This window comes from Lolium perenne, chromosome 4 (assembly GCF_019359855.2).
Source record: "Lolium perenne isolate Kyuss_39 chromosome 4, Kyuss_2.0, whole genome shotgun sequence".
Lineage (NCBI taxonomy): Eukaryota > Viridiplantae > Streptophyta > Magnoliopsida > Poales > Poaceae > Lolium > Lolium perenne.
The window spans coordinates 365,398,611-365,423,214 of NC_067247.2; the positions used below are offsets into that span (position 1 = coordinate 365,398,611).

Below are 24,604 nucleotides of genomic sequence, written 5' to 3' on the forward strand. Positions count from 1 at the left end.
CATCTCAGCTCAGCTCCCCCTAGTCGAAAAATCAACCATAATAATTAATACAAAATCTCCTCTCCTCTACCAAATCCAACGAGGAAGAGCGGAACAGGTCGTCTCTCTTGGAGCGAGAATCAGGTCGTTAGACAGATGAACAAATCGAGTTTGTTCCACAAAACAAAAAGTAACAAACGACACCATCAAAATCAGCTTATACAGCCCAATCCACACAAATTTGCTTGCAAGATAGTGCCCGTGCTTCTGCGCCGGGATTTCTTTTCCCCCAACTCCAATCTTCCAAGTCTGAAGAAACAAGAAGAAGCAAAGCGAATCAAGAGGTACAGGAGAGGCGGCCGAATCGGGCTAGCGCCGAGGCCGTGCCGCCGCGGGGAAGGCGCCTAGGGATGCCCCTGCCGCCGGGCACGCGCCGGTGCCACCGCCGCCGTCAGGAACGCGCCTGGGGAGGCCGCCGCGGTCGGGCTAGCACCGAGGCTGCCACCGCCCACCGCGCCCCCTACACCCGCCCGTCCCGGGAGAGATGCAGGGCACCAAGAGGAAGGGCGCCAACGGGGGACCTGGGGCGTCGCCTCGCCGCGGACCACCGCGTCGTCCCCGAGCCGGCCGCGCTACCCCTGCCACGGAGATCTCCTGGAGTGGCCGCGCTGCAGCTGTCTCTCTTGGAGCTGCTGCTCTACGAGAATCAGCGGACGACGAGGTACAGGAGAGAGGCAGGGGCGTCACGCGCGAGGGGGGCCTTGACTTGGATGGCGTTGATGGCCGCCGCCGCCGTAGCTTGCTCCGCCCGCGGTGGATGGCCCCCACACGAACACAGCGCTAGCCTGCAAGCGAGACACGCGGAGCACGGCTTCATCGCTGGCGTAAAAATCCCCTAACCCGAGCTGCAAATCTTCCAAATTCCTCTAAACATGAGCATCGCTGTCCTCTTGATTCGTCGCCTGCTGCGGAGAGAGATGAGGTGGAGTGGATATGGACAAGAAGGGAGCAGAACGAGAGGATATGGGGGCTTGGGGGCCGACTGATGATGGTCGCTCTATGCTTTGACGAAGGAGGACCGGTCAACGAGCGGGGGGAGAGAGTGTGATATTCTCACAGCCGGATAACACCGTTTGACACGTGTCAATTAGAGAAGGGGTGCTCACGTACCCCCTAATCACCAGGCTTCATCCGTTAATAGCTTTGATAATATCATGGTCCATGAATAAAATCGTATCATCCGCATATTGTAGAATAGAAATCCCCCATCAATTAAGTGCGGTATGAGACTACCAACTTTCACATCTTCTTTAGCCCGAGCAATAAGGATAGCCAACATGTCTGCTATAATATTGAAAAGTATCGATGCCAAAGGATCACCTTGTCGTAAGCCCTTCCTAGTTTGAAAATTATGACCAATATCATCATTCATCCGGATTTCGACACTCCCACCTTACACATAGTGTTTAATCCTCTCACACCAAATAGGATCAAACCCATTCATACGAAGTACTTGTTGCAAAAAGGCCATTTTACCTTATCATACGCTTTCTCAAAATCAATTTTGAAGATCACCCCATCAAGTATGCCACAAATCCCTCTGAAATAATTCTCCCTGGAATAAACGCAGTCTGTGTTGGTCTAATTACTTTTTAAGCTACTTCCGAGATTCTGTTTGTTGCCACTTTAGTAAAAAAAATTGAAACTCACATTCAGTAGACAAATGGGTCTATATTGTTGAATTTGGGTTGTATTTTCCTTTTTTGGTAGAAGAGTAATAACTCCAAAGTTCAACTTATACAATGGCAAACCACCTTTCTGAAAGCATTCAAATAGCGCCAGCAAATCAAGAGGTGGGGATCCCACGAAGGATTTTCCAACGCCACGAAGGCTCACCTTCTTCTCCGGGCCAATCCCACGAAGGAATATCTCTTTCACTTGTGGTAGACTTTGAGGCAGCCTCCAAACATTCACAATCCTTGTCGGAGCAAATCCACAGCCTGGATGGTTCCGGGTGATTTTGCCCACCTAGGGTTTCCAAGAAAACCTAGATAGCAAATATCTTCAAGAATACAAGGGGGTATGAGATTTGGCTCGGAGAGACTATAGAACAAGACCTCCTCTAGCTATTCCCCGGAGGGGTTTGAGTTTGGGTGGAGGAGGAGGGAGATCCAAGGCGATTTACACAGAAATAACCCAAAAATGAAAGAAAAGCACAAACTGACCCTCCGGCCAAACTATTTCACCCATCTAACCCTTTTGTGTGGCACCCCTCCCATGGGCGCCACACATGCCAGTGTGGCGCCTGTCCTGCCGGCGCCACTTTCCCAGCCGACGTGGCGCCCTCGACGCTGAGCTGGTGCGCCGATCCGACGTGGCAGCATGTGTGGCGCCCCTCCCATCGGCGCCACACATGCATTTGTAATTGCCCAAAACATACTGTAAGACAAATCGTCTGGGACTTAGCCGTTTTGCGACCTTGTTTGTGTGGCGCCGATGCCACGGGTGCCACACAAAGAGGCTCGCCAAAACGGCTAAGGACTAATCGTCCGGAGCCCCTGGATGTTTTCGACCCAAAAGTTGATATATGTTGGCATGTGTGGGGCCAGTGGGAAGGGCGCCACACATTGACTTGTGTTAAACCAATGAAAAATCCTACCATACTCCAACAGTTTTGAATACAACATTGGACAGAATATGTACGACACAGCATAATGGTTCAAACAACAAATAAGGTTCGACGACATCGAGGTTCCAATTACAATAAGGTTCAACGACATGAAGGTTCGAGAAGATCAAGTTTCACACAACATCATGGTTCGACAACATAAAGGTTTGACAACAAGAACATTGCCAAAGGGACATCACTGTGTGGCAAAGGCTCCCTCCCCCCTCGCCTTCTTCTTCTTCTTAGATTCTTCAGCCAATTCTTCCTTCTCCCTTATGTCACGAGCCAACTGAACGACCGAATCGAAGAAGTGGTGGCGCTCATCCGTCTTTGCAGCTTCCGCTTGAGCTCTTTCCTCCTTGATGCGTTCAGCCTCCCTAGCCACCTCCTCTAGGTGCATCCTATTGGCCCTCTCCCTCTCTATTTGAGCAAGTTGGCAGCTCCTCAGGAAATTTTCCCGTGCCAAGCGGTCCCGTTCAGCCTTGATCTTCTCATTCCTCTTATTCTCGTGCCATATTGCTCATACTCCCTTTGCATACGGGCACGCTCGGCCATCTTGTTGTCTTCCTCCTCCTTCTTCCTCTCAAGTTCTTCCTTCTCCTTACCGCCTCCTCCCAAACCGACTCCTCCTTCTCATTGCCCTCCCACGCCCCCTTCCCCTTGTTGGGTTGGTTTGCCATACCTGAAAACAAAATTGAGAAAACCAAAGTTAGTCACGGAATAGGAAAATATATAGTACAGTGCAATTAGTAACTTAGAGACACATACGGATAAGGCCCCGCTAGGTATCCTAGCATACTAGTACCCCGACGTCCACCATGGCGACCTCTACTAAGCCCTACATGAATCCTTGGTTGCCTTGGAGCTTGTCGCCATTGTGATTGATGGCTTGGGGCTTGTTTCCTTGGAGCTTGTTGCGAACGAGCTTGTTGGCTTGGAGCTTGTTGCCTCCGAGCTTGTTGGCTTGGACCTTGTGGAGAAGGAGCTTGTTGGCTTGGAGCTTGTTGCCTTCGAGCTTGTTGGCTTGGACCTTGTGGCGAAGGAGCTTGTTGGCTTGGAGCTTGTTGCCTTCGAGCTTGTTGGCTTGGACCTTGTGGCGAAGGAGCTTGTTGGCTTGCCGCTTGTTGGCTTGGGGTTTGTTGGCTTGGAGGTTGATTTGAAGCTTGTTGGCTACTTGATGCTTGACTTCTGGTAGCATCATTGCCCTTTGATTTTTTGCCGGATGTACACTTCCTTTTATTGTGGCCCTTGCTATTGCATGTTCCACAATTAGTTGGCTCGCGAGACTCTTGGAATAACTTGTTTCCCGAATGACCCCATCTATCCATATCTCTGTGATAACTCTTTGTCTTTCTTCTTCCACGTTTCACAACCTTCCATTCCGGATCTGGCCAAACTTGCACTCCATGATACTCTGGCCATTGTGATTGATCCAAGTAAGGAGAAAACCTAGGAGCCCATGTCCTCTTTGTGGCTTCGATTGAGAACTCGGACTCCCGAACGGTGAGCGGGTTATTGTAGTCGACATGTCTAGTGTGTGCCGCTGTTAGCAAGTGGGAGTAAGCCAGATGAAGCAAAGAGGGCCTCCTACATGTGCATTCACATGTCTTTAGGGACACACAGAAAGCCCGGCCTCCGTGTTGGACACCACCTTGTGTGGTGCCTCCCGGCTCATTCACTTGGTAAACCCAGTCAACATTGTCATAACATGTAGCCGTTTGTGAGTCCTCCTTCCTTGCCTGAAATTCCATGAACTCTTCAACCTTCGTTGGGAACTCGCAATTCCGAGCAATTTCCTTCTCCGTTTCGTCGGTGTAGTTCTGGAAATAGACATTCAACTTCTTGAATGTGTATTGAATGATTGCCGTCACGGGCAATGCACGGGCACCCTTCAACACATTGTTGAAGCACTCGGCCATGTTGCTTGTCATTTGGCCATATCTCCTCCCGTCCTCATCATAAGCTCTTGCCCACTTTGAGTTAAATATAAGGTGTCTATGAAGAAACTCTTGACCACCCGCGTTGAGGTCTCTGTGCTTCAGCAAGCCGTTGTATAGGTTTGCGAAGCGGCGCTCAGAGTAAGCGAGGCAACAATCTTGAAGAAGGTTAGACAACTCTTTGCTCTTGCATGCCCGATAGAAGTTTGCACAAAAATGCCTCATGCACCATCGGTGTCGTTGCCTATTCGACGGTACCTCAGAGGAGGGATCCTCATGAGGGGGAGAAGAAGTAGGGGCCATAGGGCGGAGTGCACACGGGACGGTGGTACGCGAGTTACCCAGCTTCGGAACACCTGCACGATGACAGGGCCTACTGCTGCTTGTCTGGAATTATCTGGGTGCTTTCGCGTTGTTACAATGAGTTGTGGTTGTCCCTCTAGGGCTCCCGGGATCCGGCTTATATAGACGCTCGGATCTAGGGTTTACACGGAGAGTCCTAGCCGGAATACAAGTCGCCTAACTACGGTACAAAGTCTTGCCGTGTACGTCAAGGATCCGCCTTCCTTCTAGGTCACGCTGGATCCGGATACTTCATGGGCCTCCACGGATCCGGCCTCCTTCGTAGGTCGGTTAGAATCCGGCTCCTCGTTCCTGGGCTGGACTTCATCCTTCATGATCTACAGCAACTGGGCCGCCCGATGGGCCACATGCCTCACCACCAACTATGGGCCACCCGGGCTTGCCGGATCTAGGCCATGCCGTTGATATACCCATAAAGTATACCCACAACAGTAGCCCCCGAAGTTCTCCGAGATTCATCATTCCTCCGACTTCATACAGCTCGGAAACGAAGAGAATCTTGAAGAGCTTCAAAACTTCTTACTTGATTCCGGGTTCATTCCTTCGGAAATCCTTCATCTTCAGATCACGCATAACAACGGAAGCTCCGCTTTTCCCGCGCACAACCTCCTCATTTCCCGCGCTAAATTTTCGCAGATACAAATCTTTAGCCGGAATTTTCGGGAGTGCACGGTTAAGTTACCTCCACGTCGTTTTACCGTAGTTGACCTAAAACACGTGTCACCCATCCAACGGTGTGACCGTTCCGTTTCCACCGTCGGATCCGAATCCCGAATCTCCGCGTGCGGCCTATAAATACCCCGCGGCTCGGTAAATTCTCATTCTTTCACCTCTCCTCACCACTTCATCTTCCTCCTTGCGCCGCGCCGCCCGACGGATCTCGATTCCGGCGATCTTCGCCACGGTGAGCTTCACGCGCCGCCAATCCAAGACTCCCCTCGCGCCAAGATTCCTGCGGTTGAACGGGAATTTCTCTCCGCCGCCGATTCGTGGTCACGCGGGTCGGTTTTCTTCAAGTCCGGCGACCCCATCTTCACCGGAGCTCCGTCGAGCCACCGCGCCATTAGCGGTAAGTGCGCCGGCCTCGTAGAAGATAGACTTAGACTTAGTGTAGAAGATAGACTTAGGTGATCCGGGTACTCAAACACTTTGTATGGGTGCAGCCGGAAGCATGCCACTCGATTCTTCGCATTGTACTGGTAGCTCTCCGAGTAGCCCGGATCCCAATCAAATAGAACCAATATGCCCGGATCCCATATCATTCCTGCCACCATATGTTTCCGACACTAGACTAGCTCAACCGTTTTCCGCATCTTCCAGCACCGCTCCAAGCCGGATCCCCTCCCTCCAAGAGCTCCAAGAAGAACTTGAGGGACAAGCTAGGATGGCTGCAAAGGTTCAGGAGGCGGAAAACAAGAGGGCGTCCAAGGCCCGGATCCGTGAAGGAGAGCGGGGTCAGTGGTGGCCCTGCGCAACTACTGATGTGGAGCTTAGAGAGCTCCAGAACGAGGGCATGATTTCCACTCATTGGAGTTTCACACGTGACTCCGACGTCCCCAAGCCCGAAGCCGGAGAAATTGTTATGACCAAGGCTTGGGTGGAACGCGGACTTTCACTTCCCTGCTCGGAGTTTTTTCTCTCCGTCCTCAACACATACGGGCTCCAACCCCACAACATCTGCCCAAACTCATATCTCCTCCTGTCCAACTTCGTAACTCTTTGCGAAGGGCACCTTGGGATCCGGCCAGGCGTCAAGTTATGGCAGTTCTTTTTCCGGGTGAAGAAAGAAACCAAGGACAAAGCAATGGTGAACTGCGGGAGCATGACGTTTATGCTCCGCCCAAGCCGCATGTATCCTCCCCACGACTCGCACGAATCCGTCCGGTACTGGAACGCCGGATGGTTCTATGAGAAGAACGCTTCAGTTCCGGATGTCCACGAAGGCTTGCCCCAGTTCATCAACGAGCCTCCGGAAGAGCTCGCAAGCTAGAGCTTCGTTCCTTCGCTCGCCCAAACCCCGATCCTGGAGAAGGCAGCGCGGAGAATCTCCTGGCTAGTCCACGACGGACTGACCGGAGCCCAGCTCACTCTTAGCTGGTTTTCCCGGAGAATCCAGCCACTGCGCTACAACGCACGCTTGATGTGCGCTTATACCGGGGCGGATGATCTCCTCCGGGTTACCCGCCACGATCTTCCGGCCGACTCCCTGAAGAGAAGGTTCAAGACCTTGGTGAAGATTCCCAGGGGCCAACAAGTCCCGGAACTGATCAAGGACATCTACATTAACGACCAGTGTCCTCCGGTAAGCTCTGTTCTTTTTGTTGCTTCAAACTTCACAAGTTTTTGGATGTTAACTCTAACTTTTATTCATTTTCCTTCCAGCTCAACACTTTGGCGGAGGAAAGCTTCCGCACCATTCTTCGTGTCCCTGTCACCGGCGACGCGGCGGAGGAGGCTCCGGAAGACGATGAGGAGGAAGAGGAACAGGCACCCCACAAGGCGGCCCCTCGTCCTACGAAGCGTCCCCGCGCCAAGGCTTCCGGCTCTGAAGCCGGAGCTAGCGGCGAGGCCTCCGCCAAGAAGCCCAAGACCACAAAGCCACCTCCGCTAGACTCAAGGAAAGCGGAGCGTGCGCACCTGAGAATGCTTTCAACAGCTGGTCAGCGCTCGCGCCCCATCATCCCCGGCGCCCCGTAAGTTTCCGAACATGATGCAATTTTATCTTAGCGAAATTATCTCTTATTTAACCCCTTTCACTTGTTTGCAGGAATCCGAGCACCACCGCCACGCGGACCTCCGGCCAAGAACCCATCACCAAATATATGAAAAAGTCTCCAGCCGTTGGTCCTTCTACTCCAGTTCCGCCAAGTGCCTCCCACCCTACTCCTCAACCGTCTCCTCCTCAGGCTGATCCATCTCCCCCTCCTACCACAAACACTCCACCGAAAATAATTCCGGTTAGCAGCGAGAAGGTGGGCGGAGAAGATCCTAAGGCCAAAGGCCCTGCCCAAGAAGACGCGGAAGAACAAGGCCAAGGAGAGGCTGAAGTCACTTCTTCTGAGAAGGCTGGAGACGGTGCTGGCGACATCGTCGTTTTTCCGAAGAATTTTGGAGATCCGGCTGACACCACTTCCACCCCCAAGGCGTATGCTACCAAGTTTTTCAACAAGCTGTCCGAGGCGGAGAAATGGGAGCTTGAGCAAGACTTGCTCAACGCCATGCTGAACAAAGCCTGGGGGAAGCCTGACTCCGGGACGTCGGAAATCCAGGACTTCAAGAAAAATGTCGGCCAGTTCCTCGACAAGCTCGTCTGCAAGCAAAAGGTACTCCCCAGTAGCCCCCAAGCATGTAGGCGGAAACTCAAAAAATAGTTAGCGCTTAGATGCTTAGAGAAAGATTACTTCCGGGAAAGTTTTGAAATTGGATCCGTAGCCCCCAAGCATTAATGCGGAAAAGTTTCGGCAATAATGCTTTGGAAGAAACCACTGTTACAGGCGGAATTTTTACTCCTGCTCTGTCTATGTTTTACAGGAACAGCAGGCGCTGCACTATGAGCTGCACAAGAACATCGCCCTTCAGCGCCGCGTTACTCTGAATCAGGCGGAAAATATCCGGACTCTGAAGGATGAGAATGCGGAACTGACCAAACAACTGGCGGACGCCCAAGGTTGGTTTCCGTCTTCTTCGCCATTGGTCATATTCCGACTTGAAACTTGCTGTTAACTTATGTTATTATAGGTGCATCCTCTTCCCTTGCTGCAGCCTCGTCAGAACTTGAGAACCTGCGCTCCTCGTACCAAGACTTGGAAACGAAGCTAAAGGAGGCGGAACTAAAGAGGGAGCAGGCCGAGAAGCAGCTGGCGGAGAAAAACTCCGAGCTCATCAGAGAAAAGGGCGAAATGATATTGAAGAAGAATGCTGACAGCGAGACCATCAAGAGGCAGCAAAAAGAGCTCAATGGACTCCGGAAGTATATGGAGACCGCGGAGCATCACTGGGACTTGCTCAACGAAAACATCTTAGGTACGATGCTGAAACCTTTGTCTAGATGTTTGCTCCGACTTTTCACTTTGTGCTCAAATTGCATGCTTATATCCTGATTATCTTTACGCAGAGCCGCTTGGGTATCCGGAACAGCGCCGGAATTTGTTTCCACGGGATGACCTTCTTCAACTCGCAGGCGATGACTGCAAAGATCTCATCTCCGCCTCCCGCAAGATATGCTATAACTTATCCATCAAGAGGAGCCGCACTTGCAACGTCCGCAAGCTTGTTGGAAAGATGGACATTCTTCCGGAGCTGGTGACGGATCTACAAGCATCATCAGCCCGAGGCGCAGCTGCAATGGCCTTGACCATGTGCTTAGCACATAATCCGGATCTTGATCTTGATCAAGTGACCACGGGCGTTCCTCCGGATGCTGATGTTAACGCGCTCCTGGATGCAGTGAGCGGCTACGACACCCGTATCGCGCGCAGGATCCGGCACGAGGAATTCTACGACAAGGTCGTTCTTCCTGCAGACGAGCCCTTGGAAGCGGAACTTCAAAAGGAGCTCGACGCGAAGGCGCGACCTGCGGAATCCGGAACCCAATATACCTGGACCAGCTCCAAGGACGCTCCCCAAGAAGAACCCAAGACCAGCACTGCAGCTTCTGATGAGGAAAAAGAAAGTGATGAAGACGTGTCGTCTCCGGCCGAAGGCGCCAAGGAGAAAGATCCAGAAGGCAAGACTTCTCCGGCTAAGGGGGAGTAAAAACTTTTATTCCTGCGGGAAAGACAATGCATCATTTTGGCCCCAGCGAGGGTTTGTAATAAGACTTTAAATTCTTAAGTAGCTAGGAACGAAACAATTATGCATGGGGCGGAAACACTTATCCTGCTATCCGTTAATGTTATGTGCATGTTTCGTTTTTTGTCGGAAAGCAAGTGCTGACTTCGTTGTTTTCCGGCTTGCCCGCTTGACCTTCCGCGAGCCGGAAGACCTTAGCCGGAAACGCTCGCCAGCGGCGACGAAGCCCAATGGCAATCCGTCAATAACCGCGGAAACAAGCCCCCAAGCATAGGTGCCGGAAATCGCTACTAGGAATCCACGAGTTCGCAACAGAGAACAACTTAATCAGAAAACTTAAGCTTACGTCCTAAAGGACGATTTTTGAAAATCACAACTTTTATACACGCCTAGGTGGAAATATCCAGCTCTGCGGTTTTAGTCGGAAAACATACATGATCTAAAAATGAACAAGTAAAGGAGGTAAAAGACTCAGAGAGTGAACCATAAGCTTTATTTCATTGATCATGTATAACTATTACAGAGTTTGTAACTCGGAAAAAATATGCTAAGTGTAGAAAGGACGTAGCTGTGCAATGTTCCAAGGGCGATCTGTCTCATCGTAGATGTCATCCGGATCCTCACGCTTGCGTTTTCGGTGCCAATTAGCAGGTCTATCCTTCAGCTCGCGGAAATCAACAAGGTAGTACGACCCGTTATGAAGCACTTTGCTAACGACGAAGGGTCCTTCCCATGGAGATTGCAGCTTATGGTCTTTCACCTGTCGAAGGCGGAGGACCAGGTCTCCTGCCATGAAGGAGCGATTCCGAACTCGACGACTGTGATAGCGTCGGAGCTTCTGCTGATAGATGGCGGAGCGCTGGTCAGCTAGGTTCCGAGCTTCCTCGATCAGGTCCACAGATAGGTGTCTGGCCTCATCAGCTGTTTCTTCATTGTAGGCGGAAACTCGCGGTGAATCGTGGATGATGTCGGAGGGAAGCACGGCTTCGGATCCGTATACCAGGAAAAATGGGGTGAACCCTGTTGATCTGTTAGGGGTAGTTCGTAAACTCCACAAAACAGCTTCCAACTCGTCAGCCCAAGCTCCGGCTGCTCGTCGCAGCGGTTCTTCAAGGCGCGGCTTAATTCCTGATAATATTAGACCGTTAGCCCTTTCAACTTGACCGTTGGATTGTGGATGAGCCACAGATGCAAGGTCCAGTCGAATTCCCATTGTGTCACAATAATCCCTCAACTCTCCTTGAGCGAAGTTTGTGCCATTGTCTGTGATTATGCTGTGTGGGATGCCGAATCTCATCACGAGGCTGCAGACGAATTTTAGTGCCGTAGCACCATCGGCTTTTCTCACTGGCTTTGCCTCGATCCACTTGCTGAATTTGTCAACAGCGACCAGAAGGTATTCAAAACCGCCAGGAGATGATCTTTTTAACTTACCAACCATATCGAGCCCCCAGACCGCAAATGGCCAGGTGATAGGTATGGTCTTCAGCTCTTGGGCTGGAGCATTTGGTTGAGTAGCGTAGTACTGACAACCTCGGCAGGTTTTTACCAACTTGTCAGCATCTTCTTTAGCTGTGAGCCAGTAGAATCCTAGCCGGAAAGCTTTGGCAACGAGGGACCTGGGAGCGGCGTGATGCCCGCAATCCCCTGCGTGGATCTCTCTGAGGATTTCAATGCCATCTTGATTGGAGACGCATTTGAGAAACACCCCTGCTGCACTTCGTTTGTAGAGCTGTCCATCAACAATTGTGTAGGTTCTCGCTCGTCTGACGATCTGTCGCGCCAGGACCTCGTCCTCTGGCAACTTTTGATCGATGAGGTAGTCCAGGAAAGGCTGTGTCCAAGCCGGAATGATAGCCATCACCTCCCTAGCCGGAGACACTGCCACCTCTGGGTTTTCCGGGTTAGCGCCCTTAACTGAGGGTATCCGGAGATGCTCCAGGAAAATGCCAGGCGGAATTCGCTTCCTGCCGGATCCGAGCTTGGATAGCATGTCTGCCGCTGTGTTATCGTCTCTCCTGACGTACTTGACTTCGTATCCGAAGAAGCACTTGGCGATCTCATCAACTTCGTCTCTGTAGGCCGCCATGACGGAGTTTCTGGCGTTCCAGGTTCCGGCTACTTGTTGTGCCACCAGGTCGGAATCTCCACAGCATATGATGTGCTTGATCCCGATTTCCTTAGCGATGCGCAGACCGTGTAGTAGAGCCTCGTATTCCGCCATGTTATTTGTAGCTTCGAAGTGGATCTGCAGAACGTACTGCAGTTCTTCTCCGGTAGGGGACTTCAGGGTGACTCCGGCTCCTGAGCCTTGATGCTGCTTGGATCCATCGAAGTGCATGACCCATGTTTCTGGTTCCGGCTCCAGACTTGCATCTGGAGCTTCTGTCCAATCTGCGACGAAATCTGCCAAGACTTGGGATTTAACCGCAGTCCTAGGCTTGTAAGCGATGTCGAAGGCGGATAATTCGATGCCCCATTTAGCCGTACGTCCTGTTGCATCAGCGTTGTTGAGAATTGTTGACAGCGGAGCCTTGCTCACAACTGTTACTGGATGCTCTTGGAAGTAGTGTCTCAGCTTCCGGCTACCTAGGAACACTCCATAAGCTAGCTTCTGAAAGTGAGGGTATCTTTGCTTTGACTCCGTCAGCACCTCGCTAATGTAGTAGACAGGTCTCTGGACGTCATATTCATGACCTTCTTCCTTTCGCTCCACCACGATGACGAGGCTGATGACTTTGTTGGTAGCTGCCAGATAGAGGAGCATTGGCTCTGACTCTGCTGGGGCTGCCAAGATAGGTGGGGAGGTGAGTATTTCCTTCAACCCCCGAAGAGCTGCATCGGCTGCATCGTCCCAGACAAAGTTGTCTGTTTTCTTCAGCAGCTTGTACAGAGGTAGCGCCTTCTCGCCAAGACGGCTAACAAACCTACTGATTGCTGCGACGCAACCAGTTAGTCGTTGCACGTCTTTAAGACAAGTTGGCCGTTTGATACACAGGATTGCCTTGATCTTTTCCGGGTTAACCTCAATGCCTCTGTGAGAGACTATGAAGCCAAGGAGTTTTCCGGCTGGCACGCCAAAGACGCACTTCAGCGGATTCAACATCATCTTGTACCTGCGGAGATTGTCGAAGGTTTCTGTGAGGTCGCTGATCAAGTCGGATCCTTTCCGGGTCATGACCGCGATGTCGTCGACGTAAGCGTGCACGTTCCGGCCAATTTGGTCCTTCAGGCACCGCTGCATCGTACGTTGGTAGGTGGCACCTGCATTTTTCAAACCAAAAGGCATAGTAACATAGTAGTAAGTACCAAACGGGGTAATGAATGAAGTCGCCTTTTGGTCGGATTCCTTCATCCGGATCTGATGATACCCGGAATATGCATCAAGAAAACACAGAAGTTCCGCCCCCGCCGTCGAATCAATGACTTGGTCAATGCGCGGCAAGGGGAACGGATCCTTCGGGCAATGCTTGTTCAAGCCAGAGTAATCGATGCACATTCTTAGTATTTCAGTGTTCTTTTTGGGTACAAGGACGGGATTCGCGACCCAATCGGTGTGGATAACTTCTATTACAAAACCTGCTTCTAGTAACTTTGCTAGTTCCATTCCTATGGCGCGGCGCTTCTTATCTCCAAAGCGTCGCATAGCTTGCTTCACCGGTTTGGCCCCCGGATTTATGTTGAGGTAGTGCTCGGCGAGTTCCCTAGGTACTCCGGACATGTCAGAAGGTTGCCATGCGAAGATATCCATGTTAGCGCGGAGGAACTCGACGAGCGCGTCTTCCTATTTGGGGTCCATGTTGGCTCCAACTGAAACCTGCTTGGAAGAGTCGCCTTTGATCAGGTCGTGCTTCTTGGTTTCTATCGCGGCCTTGAAGGAGGTTTTCTGCTCGGAGATCTGCTTCTTGGTGGTCTGCATCTCAGTCGGATCCACCGCGGCTCTGTAGCCTTTCAGCTCTTCTCCAGATATCACAGACTCTGCGAAGGCGGCTTCGCCCAACTCGCACTCATGAGCCTTTTTGTAGTCTCCGGATACGGTAATCATACCTTTAGGACCCGGAATCTTGAGCTTGTTGTAGATGTAGCACGCTCTTGCGTGGAACTTGTGGTAGGTGGGCCTGCCGAAGATGACGTGGTAGGAGCTCTTGAAGGGCACAACTTCAAACGTGATCTTTTCTTCGCGGAAATTATGAACATCGCCAAAAGCCACGGGAAGTGTGATGCTGCCGAGGGAATTCGCCTTCTTACCCGGAACCACGCCATGAAACTCAGTGTTGCTGTGTTTGAGCTGTTCCTTGGTGAGGTTCATCCGCTCTAGAGTCTCCAGGTACATGATGTTCAGGCTGGCTCCGCCATCCATGAGGCACTTGGAGAAGTCATACCCGTCTATGCGGGGACTTACAACCAAGGCGTAGCATTCCTTTGGCATAATTGCGGGGTGATCCTTCCTATCAAATGTGCACGGGATTTCCGACCACCTGACGTACTGCGGCACAGCCGGAACTATGGCGTTCAGGATCCGGGTGGCTGACTTGGAGGCGCGTACCGTTGGTGTCCCGAGGAAAGTGTGGTAAGCCCCCACGCTCTTTTTATCGAATGGATTGGATTTACCTGCGGATCCTGCCTTGGGATCCGGCGAGTTATCATCCTCATCCATCGCCTCGGAACTATCTTCCTCTTTGTCCTTGTTCTTGCCCTTGCCACCTTTGCCGCGTGGGCGGTGCTTCCGGGCGTGCTTGTAACCTGCCTCCGGGTCATTTTTTAGATCATTGACCCACTTGCAGTTGCGGTTGGTGTGAGTGGACTTCCCTGTAACCGGATCCAGGTGGGCCAGGCAGGGCATGTCTCTGTACTCCTCGTAGGTTTGCGGGGCGCGGGATCCGCCAGCCGTGACCTCGGAGGTATGCTGCTGACCCCTGCCGGCTCCGCCTCCACGTCCGCATCCTCGTCCGCCTCCTGAACCTCCGCGTTGAAACGCCATGGCGACCATCTCGGATCCGCCACTCTTCTGGTCATCAGGGTTCTTGCGCTTATGGCTGCTGCTGCTACCATTGTCACGGTTCTTCTTTTGTTGATGCAGTGGGATTGCTGTAGCTGCGAGATCACCGCCTGCGTCATCATCGGCGGCAGTGTGATCGCTGGCGATGGTGATCATGTCATCCAACGTCAGTTTGTTTGCATTGACCAAGCAAGTTAGCTTGTATCGCAGCAATCCTCCTCGCTGCAAGCCCCCAATGAAGGCGTGCATTGCTGTGCGGTTGTCGACGTTCTCGCACTCGTTTCTGCATGCCAACCATCGGGTGAGGAAATTCCTCGATGTTTCGCCCTTCTTCTGGATACATGCCTGCAGGTCGCTTGTTGTGGCAGGTCTCTTGTAGGTGCCCCTGAAGTGTTTCTCGAAAGCGTTCTTCAGGTCAAACCAGCAAAAGATGGAATTCTTCTCGAGGTCGCTGAGCCAGATCCGGGCTGGACCTACAAGGTACAACTGAAGCATGCGGCAGGCGATGTTAAGGGGTTCCTCCGGCGAAGGTTACAGCATTATAGTAATCCTCAATCCAGGTATCCGGCCTTTCGGTGCCATCATAATGCTTCAGATTTCCGGGTAGCTTGAGGTTCATCCTTGGCTTTGGTTCCTCTCGAATCATCCTGCCAAAGCACTTCGGACCAATGTAGTCGGTTCTGTGCTCGTTAAGGCGATCCCGCGCGTCGCGCGAGCCTTGGCGTGGAGATTTTGAGCGAGAGCGAGATCTCCGGCCATTGCCTCCGCCTCCACCTCCGCCGCCACCGCTGGGTGGTGGTGAGGGAGACCTGCGAGGTGGGCGGTCCGATTTCTTGCTTCCGCCATCTGATTCTCCTCGGCCTTCCCGGTGCTGGCTCCGGCTCCTGTGGCTGCCTTCGCCATGGCGCTGGCTGCCTTGGTCGTTCCGGCGAGGCTCCGGGTCGCGGCTCTGGCGAGGTTCTGGGTCGCGGCTCCGGCGAGGCTCTGGGTCGCGGCTCCGGCGAGGCTCTGGGTCGCGGCTCCGGCGAGGTTCTGGGCCGCGCTCCTCATTCCGACTCCTCCTGGGCTCGGGCTCATGAACATTGTTCTGGTTCCGGCGAGGTTCCGGCGAGCGCTCCCTGTTCCTGTTTCTTGGCAGCACGTTGTCGCGGATAATAATTCCACCATGCCCTGGGGGCCTGGTGTTTCCGGCTGGACTACGGCGGCGAGGGGGTCGTGGGTAACCGTTGGGCGGAGGAGAGGGGTTGCGATATTTGTCTCGTCCGGGATACATTGCATCCTTTCCCTTTCTTGGATCTGACGAAGGCGTCTTTGACGGAATGGGGATCGGATTTGGGTGTTCCATGGTTCTTCTTCTGCGCTCCGAGGATCCGGTGTGTGATTCATCATCGGGATGCCGATCGGCGCGGGCGTCCTTCTGCGCGGTAGATACACAGTTATCCGGATTGGATTCCAACCTGCGCGAAGTATCGGCCTTGCTTTGCTGCTGCATTGCTGAAGCTACAAGTGTGCGGAGGTAGTTGATATCAACCTCTTCGTCCTTCTTCTTCAACAGCTCCGCAGCTTTTTGCATGTTGTCCTTTGGGGTTTCCAGCGGCCGGTGCTCTGCGGGCGTGGCGAAGTTGATCCTGCGAGGCGGAATTGCTTCTCTAACAATTCGATCGGCCTCCGCCTGCGCATAGGTCATCTTTACTTCCCACTCTTTCGCCATGCTCTTGACCTGCTCGAGTGTGGCAGTAATCTCGCGATCCTGTCTGTCGAAAGTTTCCGCCAGACCTGCAGCTTGCTCCCTTTCTTCCCTTAATGCGGCTTCGGTATCGGCGAGTTTCTTGGCTGTGGCCAGCATTTCCTGTCTGGTGGCCTCTAGAGCCTCCAGATCTGCGGCGTCGTCCGGGGTTATAGGTTTGTTAAGAACTGCTCGCGCCACCATCTCCTCAGCTGACAGGAGTTCCTCTGAGGAAGAATCCCTGTGGGGTCGCACCCGAGACATTGGAGATCCTTGCTAGGATGGTTGAGGGTCGGATTGGTTGGTTGGCTCTTCAGATCCAGTTTGTCCCAGCGCTGCTACCGTTGCGAGAACCTGCTTAGGCTGGGCGGAGTCGACTTCAGGTTGATCACCGAAACCGTACTCCCCTAGCTTGCGAACGAAGTCATCAGACTCCATGGAGGGGGTATCTCCGGAAATTGGGCTCAGATTGCCCAAAATCGACTCTTCAACCGGAGCTTCGCTTCCTCCGGCAGGCTTAGCCTGATCCGGATCTGCGCCGTTTTCCGGTGCCTCTACCTGCTCAGGACCAGCTCCGTCTTCTTGAGGGGCGGTTCCGGCGGTATGGGCCAAGAAGTGTACGAAGTGGCACCTCTGCTTTTCTAACACCTGGGAGACCCAGGCGGATCTGCATTGGTCTTCCACCGTTGTTTCCTACTCAGGGGCGGATTGGGTGGGCTTTGAAATTTCCAGATCCGAGGCGGAATCTTCCTTAGGAAGCTCCTGCGTCTCAGATCGGATCTTCGCGACAGCGTCCAGCTCTGCGGCGGTCGCGTCTGCGTTACTTACCAGTGGGTTTCCGTCGGAATCGACGGTTTCCCCGATGAAGATGTGTATGCCGCCAATTGGGACGATGGAGAGCTTGACGGGGTTTGTCCTAGCCGGAATCCAACATTCATCCGGAGGGACGATCGGCAGATTTCCGGCGTAGAGGACGCGCCCCACAGCGATGGTGTCGTCGTAGCTTCCCACGGCGGAACCCTCCCGGTTCCGGCCTCCAGACGCCACAGGCCCCACGGTGGGCGCCAACTGTCGTTGCCTATTCGACGGTACCTCAGAGGAGGGATCCTCACGAGGGGGAGAAGAAGTAGGGGCCATAGGGCGGAGTGCACACGGGACGGTGGTACGCGAGTTACCCAGCTTCGGAACACCTGCACGATGACAGGGCCTACTGCTGCTTGTCTGGAATTATTGGGTGCTTTCGCGTTGTTACAATGAGTTGTGGTTGTCCCTCTAGGGCTCCCGGGATCCGGCTTATATAGACGCTCGGATCTAGGGTTTACACGGAGAGTCCTAGCCGAAATACAAGTCGCCTAACTACGGTACAAAGTCTTGCCGTGTACGTCAAGGATCCGCCTTCCTTCTAGGTCACGCTGGATCCGGATACTTCATGGGCCTCCACGGATCCGGCCTCCTTCGTAGGTCGGTTAGAATCCGGCTCCTCGTTCCTGGGCTGGACTTCATCCTTCATGATCTACAGCAACTGGGCCGCCCGATGGGCCACATGCCTCACCACCAACTATGGGCCACCCGGGCTTGCCGGATCTAGGCCATGCCGTTGATATACCCATAAAGTATACCCACAACAATCGGTGGTGCAAGGGAGCATGCCCGGGAATGGCAAGCTCCACCGCATTGAGAATTCCTTGATGACGATCGGAGATGACACACACTTCCTTTGAGGGTGGTATGACCCTCGTCCTCAATATATGGAAAAACCATTGCCAGTTATCATTGTTCTCAATCTCTACCAATGCAAAAGCCAGTGGTAGTAAACGGTTGCTCGCATCATTTGCTATTGCCACCAATAGTGTGCCCTTGTACTGCCCGGTCAAGAAGGTACCATCCACGGCTATCACCGGCCTACAATGTTCGAATGCCCTCGTGCATTGCTGGAATGACCAAAATACACGATGAAATACCCTCACTCTTTTACCGTCATGCAATGTCATTTTGGTTGCGGAAGGCTCCACCACATGCACCATGCCCGGGTTAGTTGCGTCCATCGCTAACAACAACCTAGGGACTCGGTTGTATGCTTCCTCCCAATCACCGTACAACATCTTGAATGCGGCTTGTTTGGCCTTCCATGCCTTCCCGTACTTGACGTCGTAGGCAAACCGGGATTTGACCGTATCTTGCACGGACCTAATGCTCATGGTAGGAAGTGATGATATCTCCGTCGAGAGCTTGTATGCAATGAACTCGGATGTGAGTTGACGGTGGTCCGGCTGCGCATCCTTGCCATCAAGCTTCGGCCCCCAGTACATGTGAGTGGCTACACAACTTGTTATGTGCCAAGAGGGCCCTTTTTTGAAAGGTCTTGCACGGACAACCCATGGGCACCTTTTATCCACACATTTTAGCGTGTACCGCTTCTTCAAGTCCGAGTGAACAACAATGTAAGGGCGATGATGCTTAATGGAGAACTCCTTCAACCATATCTTCAATTCCAAGAAGGTATCAAACGTGAGCCCTTTAGAGATAATAGCCGTCCTACCATCCACATCTCTCTTGGAAATTGGCCTAGCTCCAAGAAGTAAACTTTTGACACCATCAACCACGGCTCCATCCGCAAGACTAACATCACGGAACAATGGTACCCGAATATCCCGTCTGGTTACCTTCTTGAAGATCTCGGCTCTTTCGGCTTCCTTAGCCGTCAAGCCATCCTCGTCCACTTCCTCTTCGGGTCCATCATCATCCGAGTCCGACGCATAGCATCGGGAATAAGGAATGGAGTGGTCCATCTCCTCTTGCGTCAAATATTTATCCAAATCACCGACATTGTTGTCATTCATCTCGAAACCATCATCACCATCGTCATTCTCGTCATACTCATTGTCCAACGGAGGTTGTTGGGCAATGGGAGATTATGTGGCTTCTTCTTGGCTCATGGGTGGTGGACTCCTCTCTCGAACGGGGTAGGAGGGCCGGTTAAGGTCAAGCTCGATACGAGCATCAACCGTCTTGGTTGCAAACAACTCCAAAGCCTTGTCTTGTGACCCGGCCACCGTCTCCTTGTAAACGGGCCAACGTTGCTCAGAGTTGATACACATTGTCTTCCAAACAGACCGTATGGGCTTTAGTATGGCTCTACATATGACTTGATAATTCACTAATTACCCTCATGACGTTCGTTATGAAGGGAGACAGGGCAATCTCAGTCGTTGTTCTGTTTGAGTTTGGGGAGGGGGGTGTCCCGAAGCAGAAGTGTTTGCTTTAACTCTATCTGAAGATCGATATGTTTTGGCCATAAAAAAACAATCCAATGTTTGACAAATTTATTTCACACCTAATTTTTGTCAGGTTCTATTCTAGGAAACAATAGTATGAGTACACATGGAATAAGTTCCACATATGTGAGTCTTGAGTGTATCTTTTTCATCCACACGTACTGCATCATGGCATACCCCTACATGGGGCTCCATTTTAATACCCCCTCCCCCCCAAGGTATTTAAGGGAAGGGCCCATTTCCAATATAACCTTCAGCTAATACTCCTAGTTAATGTTGGTAATAGAAGGCGTATTTTCTTCATTACGCCCAATAAATTTGTCAAATGTGCACCCATTTACATTGTTCCACCTCTCTCCTTTTCTTATGGCTGCCGATAAATTCTCAAAAACCTGGCCCTTTCAAACTTATTCTTTGAAACCAACTTATCCCCTCTTTGGGATGGTGGCGATGGCAACTTCAAAGTGGTCGTTCGTATGAAAAAGATTCTAAACATATAAAAGAAATGCTTTAAATAAGATGTTCCGAAGATGAAGAAACGGTTAAATTACCATAATATTGTGGACCGTTGTACTGAGTTTTCCTTTTTCCAAATAACTCAAATGTGCAAAACAATAATTTCCATTTACGAACCATCTCCACACTGTTTTACTCAAGCTAATAGGAGCACGTGCACTTGATTGCACTATATCCTCACTTGGCGTAGAATTCCATATTCAGGTCTAATAACTCTTATGTGCAAGATGTGGATTTATGATGTTTTTTAATGTAAATAACAAACTTCGTAACACATGGAATGTGTTCACATTCTAATATGTATTTGATTATACTCCCTCCGTTCTTGAAAGAGTGTATGTTTAGGTTTTTCAAGGCATATTAAGAATTTTGCAAGGGCAAAGTGTCACCCCCCATCTCTCACCTCTTTAGAGCATCTCCACCGGAAGCCCCCATAAAATCGCCGGCATGCGTGCCGGCAGCAAGCTACAGGGCATGCCGGCAGAGGGACATGTGCTATTGGGAGCAGGTTCACACAGCGGTTAACCCCAATAGGTGCCCCCGCAACAGGCCATGCATGCCTCTCTATGCATAAAGACAAAAAGGTGGGGATAGAAAAAGTAGGAGAGAGGGGAATCTTTTGGAGGGGGTCTCACTGCGGCTGGGCCCGTTGCACATGTGCTAAGCTAGAGTTTGTAGCCAGCGCTCCCAATAGGAACCTGTGTACCGGGCGCGGGTGGGGCTCGCCTGCTATTGTACTGGGCGGCGCATTTTGGGGTACGCTATTGGAAGCTTATTTTATGACTACAAGTCTAGATTCTAGAACCCCAATAGACCTATGGGGGTCTCTATTGGCACCGCCAGTGGAGATGCTCTTAGTTTCACCTCATCTAGTGTGCTACTTGCATGTAGAAAAGAAGAAGGCCATGTGCTAAATGTTATTGGTCTTGATCCCCGTGTGATGAGAGAGAAGCATTTTAAAGTACATTGAAAAGAGAGAAGTATACTCTTTTGTGGATAAATTTTGAACCTAAACGTCCACTTAGTTGAGGACGGAGGGAGTATAATTTAAGGGTCTAAGAATCACTGAAGCCTTCCAAGAAAAAATAATATTCTTACTCTGCTTTTCAATTCTAGTTGAGTGTTTCACTTCCGTAGTAGTAATATTTTCACCTTAATTAATTTAACAGAAAGACCCATTTGCAGAGCTTACAAAAAAGCTCCTGGAATGGAACAATGATCTCACTACACAAAGGGATGAAAATGGGAGTACGCCTCTCCATTTTGCTGCAGCTCTTGTACAGCAAAGTTATCGAGGAAGTGTATGTTCACTAATATTGGAAGCTAACCCAGCTGCATTGTATCAATCCGACAACAAAGGATTATTTCCAATACACGTTGCTGCCTCTGTTGGCGAAAGAGGGACAATCATCATGTTTCTTAAGAAGTCTACAAGCAGTGCTGGTTTGCAAGACACTATGGGAAGGACATTCCTTCATATAGCTGCTGAGAATAATAAAGTTCGGATTGTCAGTTTTGTTTGCAGAAATAAGTCACTCTCATGGATTCTGAACATGCAGGACTATGCTGGAAACACTGCACTACACCTAGCTATCCAGGCAGGGAGTCTTCTCATGTTTTGTGCTTTGTTAGGGAATCGGCAAATACATTTAAATATATCAAATAAGAAAGGGCAAACTGCTCTAGATATATCGCGATATAAGATTCCCCCAGGATTGTTTGATGATCAGGTAAATGCATTTTTTTTGTTTTTAATCACTGCCCTTGATACAATATAAAATAATGAAGATCAGTGTGGTTTGGCTTCACATATTTCTCTTTCGTTTGTGCAGAATAGTGAAACAAGAATACATTATGCACTCAAAGTCGTTCATGCTAGGAGTGGTAATTGTCGTCGCGATCACTTTGAGGAAAACTACAATCACCAGTTAAAACATACTCAAAGAGAAGAATTGAAGAACATGAAAGAATCAACACAGACACTGTGTATTGGTGCAGTTCTAATTGCAACCGTGACATTTGGTGCTACTTTCGCCCTTCCTGGAGGGTACAGAGATGATGAACATACTAATGGAGGCACACCAACACTTGCTGGGAGGTATGCTTTTGATGCATTCATACTAGCCAGCACATTGTCCTTCATCACATCTGCGATGTCTATCGTGGGCCTCATGTATTCAGGTTACTCTATTTTAAACCCACACAGTCGCAGAATTTACTTTCTGGTAGCCTTATATTTTGCGTCAATGTTGATCACATGCTTCATGGTAGCTTTTGCACTAGGTTTGTATATGGTGCTAGCGCCAGTTGCTCATAAGTCTGCCATCACTATCGGTGTCATTAGCCCTCTTGTTATCCTATGCAACAAAACAGAATTTTGGATAAAGTGGGCTCTTTTAGCACGGCCGTTATGCACTCGAATTGGGCTAATTCGGACATTGGTATTGGTAACAACAAGAATACTATTCAACACATTGATGGAATTTTGGCCCATTATATTCATTTTTGTCTGGCTGCATATAAAAGGAACCATTTCTAGAAATGGAACCGAATGATACAACTACCGGCAACCCTGATGAAGATGCTTCAAATACAACATTTTTTGGGCGAGGTGTTTTCCTTTGGCCTGTTAGGGATTTCGCATTTATTGTAGTCTCCATATTATTTTTCTTCTTTTTTTAGAAAAAGTGTTTCGGTAAATGTTATGTATCTTTTTGTTCAAGAATTTGTGCACATAATCATATAAATTCTGATTACCAGTCTTATCAACATTTTTTTTGAGTTGTGCAACTTATTTTGATTTCCCCGCATATAGCTCTTATTTGAGCATGTACAATTTAGTGTAGGAAGACAAATTCCTAGCTAAACAGTTGGTAAAGAACTAAAGATATTACATGATACGAATGTTCCCTTATACTCACCTCTTAAGTGGAAGCACTCTGCTTTGCTACCTTGATGATATTTTTTTTGGATTTGGGTAATTGTTTGGCCTCACGGACGAAGTTTCATCAGAATGTTGAATGTATTGTCAATCGACTTGTGTGTCTCATACTTCTACACCATCATTGCTTTAACATTGTGCTAGAGGGTTTATGTACAATGAAATGAGAAGGAAGGTGTGATGGTCTCGCAAGGAACATGGTTAAATTGAGCCAGGGCAGAGTTGTTTGGTGAATATGGTTATTGAAGTCGAGCGTCCTCTTAATAAGTTAGACTAGAGGGGAAACAAAGTGAAGGAGAGTGCTCCAAGCACCAAGAATATATGGCACTCCTTGTACCAAATTGCATGTGCGTCATTTTCTCGTTGATGGTGCCTAGTGTTGGTAGCAGGTTTAGGTGGCTCAGCTCAGTGATATCCTCTTGTGCGCGAATAATAAACTTTACTGTGTTGATTTTTGATTGCTTGTCTTAAGAACTAGAGTATGCTCCTGTAAGAAGATTTGGCACCCCCCTCCCCCCGCCCCCACCCCACCCCACCCCACCCCTACCACACACAGACACTTTTGGTTAGATGCTTCAGTAGAGAGCGTATGTAGTGCATATATCCAGCTGTACATGGATGCAATCTTCAAGATGAGAAGCAACAAAGAGTTGTATCCGCAAGTTGGTCGGATTCAAAGTTCACCAGACTGGACACAGAAAATGTATGGACCAGAAGTCATGACATACAATAGAGGGAGGACTATCGATGATTTCATTTTGATGAGCTTGGAATGAGGAATAATAAAGGCATTTGCAAGATCAAAATATCAGTTAACTTTGGCCCACATTTTGAAGTAGATTGACATATGGGAAGTAAAGAGATAATGATAGTGTGCATCACTGCATGTAATAAACATTTACTGTGCCATGTTCTCGGTCGATCTGAATATCTTTTTTTTTGAGAGATCTGAATATATCCTTTTAAGGGCAGTGTAAATTGGTGAACGGTGAGAGGTTGATGAAGTTATGAACAAACCTCTTCACACGTTGGAGAGTAGCGTATAGTGCCTCAAGGCAGCGGAGAATCCAACCTACTTGAGATAAGCAGAGAAGGAAAAAAAAAGCTCTTGTATGTAGGAGTATTCACTAAATCTCACATCCTTGCCAAAGTTTAAGTTTAGCTACTTACGTCATCATGCCACTGAAGTTCTTCGTTATGGTAGATTGCAGGAGTAGGAGGCGCTGGGAAACGCTAGAGTATGGACTTCCAGAATCGGAGAAAAACGTTCACTTAGCTGCCCACTGGATGTAGTATGCAATTATGCATCAGTGCCCATGAAACAACTCTCTGGGGAATGTCTCGTATCATAGTCGAGTCAGATTGCCAAGTGCTTGTTAAGTTGTTAATGCTCTTAGTAGCAAAGAGTA

The 24,604-nt window shown here is 50.2% G+C and overlaps 1 protein-coding gene across 1 annotated transcript; it reads left to right on the top strand.

Annotated features, from left to right (window-relative positions):
* The first annotated feature begins 389 nt into the window (after positions 1-389).
* On the top strand, positions 390-22,809 carry LOC139830302 (protein ACCELERATED CELL DEATH 6-like). Its single transcript, XM_071818311.1, has 3 exons — positions 390-713; positions 21,424-21,984; positions 22,087-22,809. The coding sequence occupies exons 1-3, from the start codon at positions 390-392 to the stop codon at positions 22,807-22,809; spliced, it is 1,608 nt and encodes a 535-aa protein (XP_071674412.1).
* The last annotated feature ends 1,795 nt before the right edge of the window (positions 22,810-24,604 follow it).

Excerpts from the sequence above, each read along its gene's own strand:
- LOC139830302 (XM_071818311.1), top strand. The coding sequence starts at position 390 with ATGCCCCTGCCGCCGGGCACGCGCCGGTGCCACCGCCGCCGTCAGGAA. Across the intron at positions 714-21,423 it reads CGACGAGGTACAGGAGAGAG|AAAGACCCATTTGCAGAGCT; the intron begins GCAGGGGCGTCA and ends TTAATTTAACAG. Across the intron at positions 21,985-22,086 it reads CAGGATTGTTTGATGATCAG|AATAGTGAAACAAGAATACA; the intron begins GTAAATGCATTT and ends TCGTTTGTGCAG.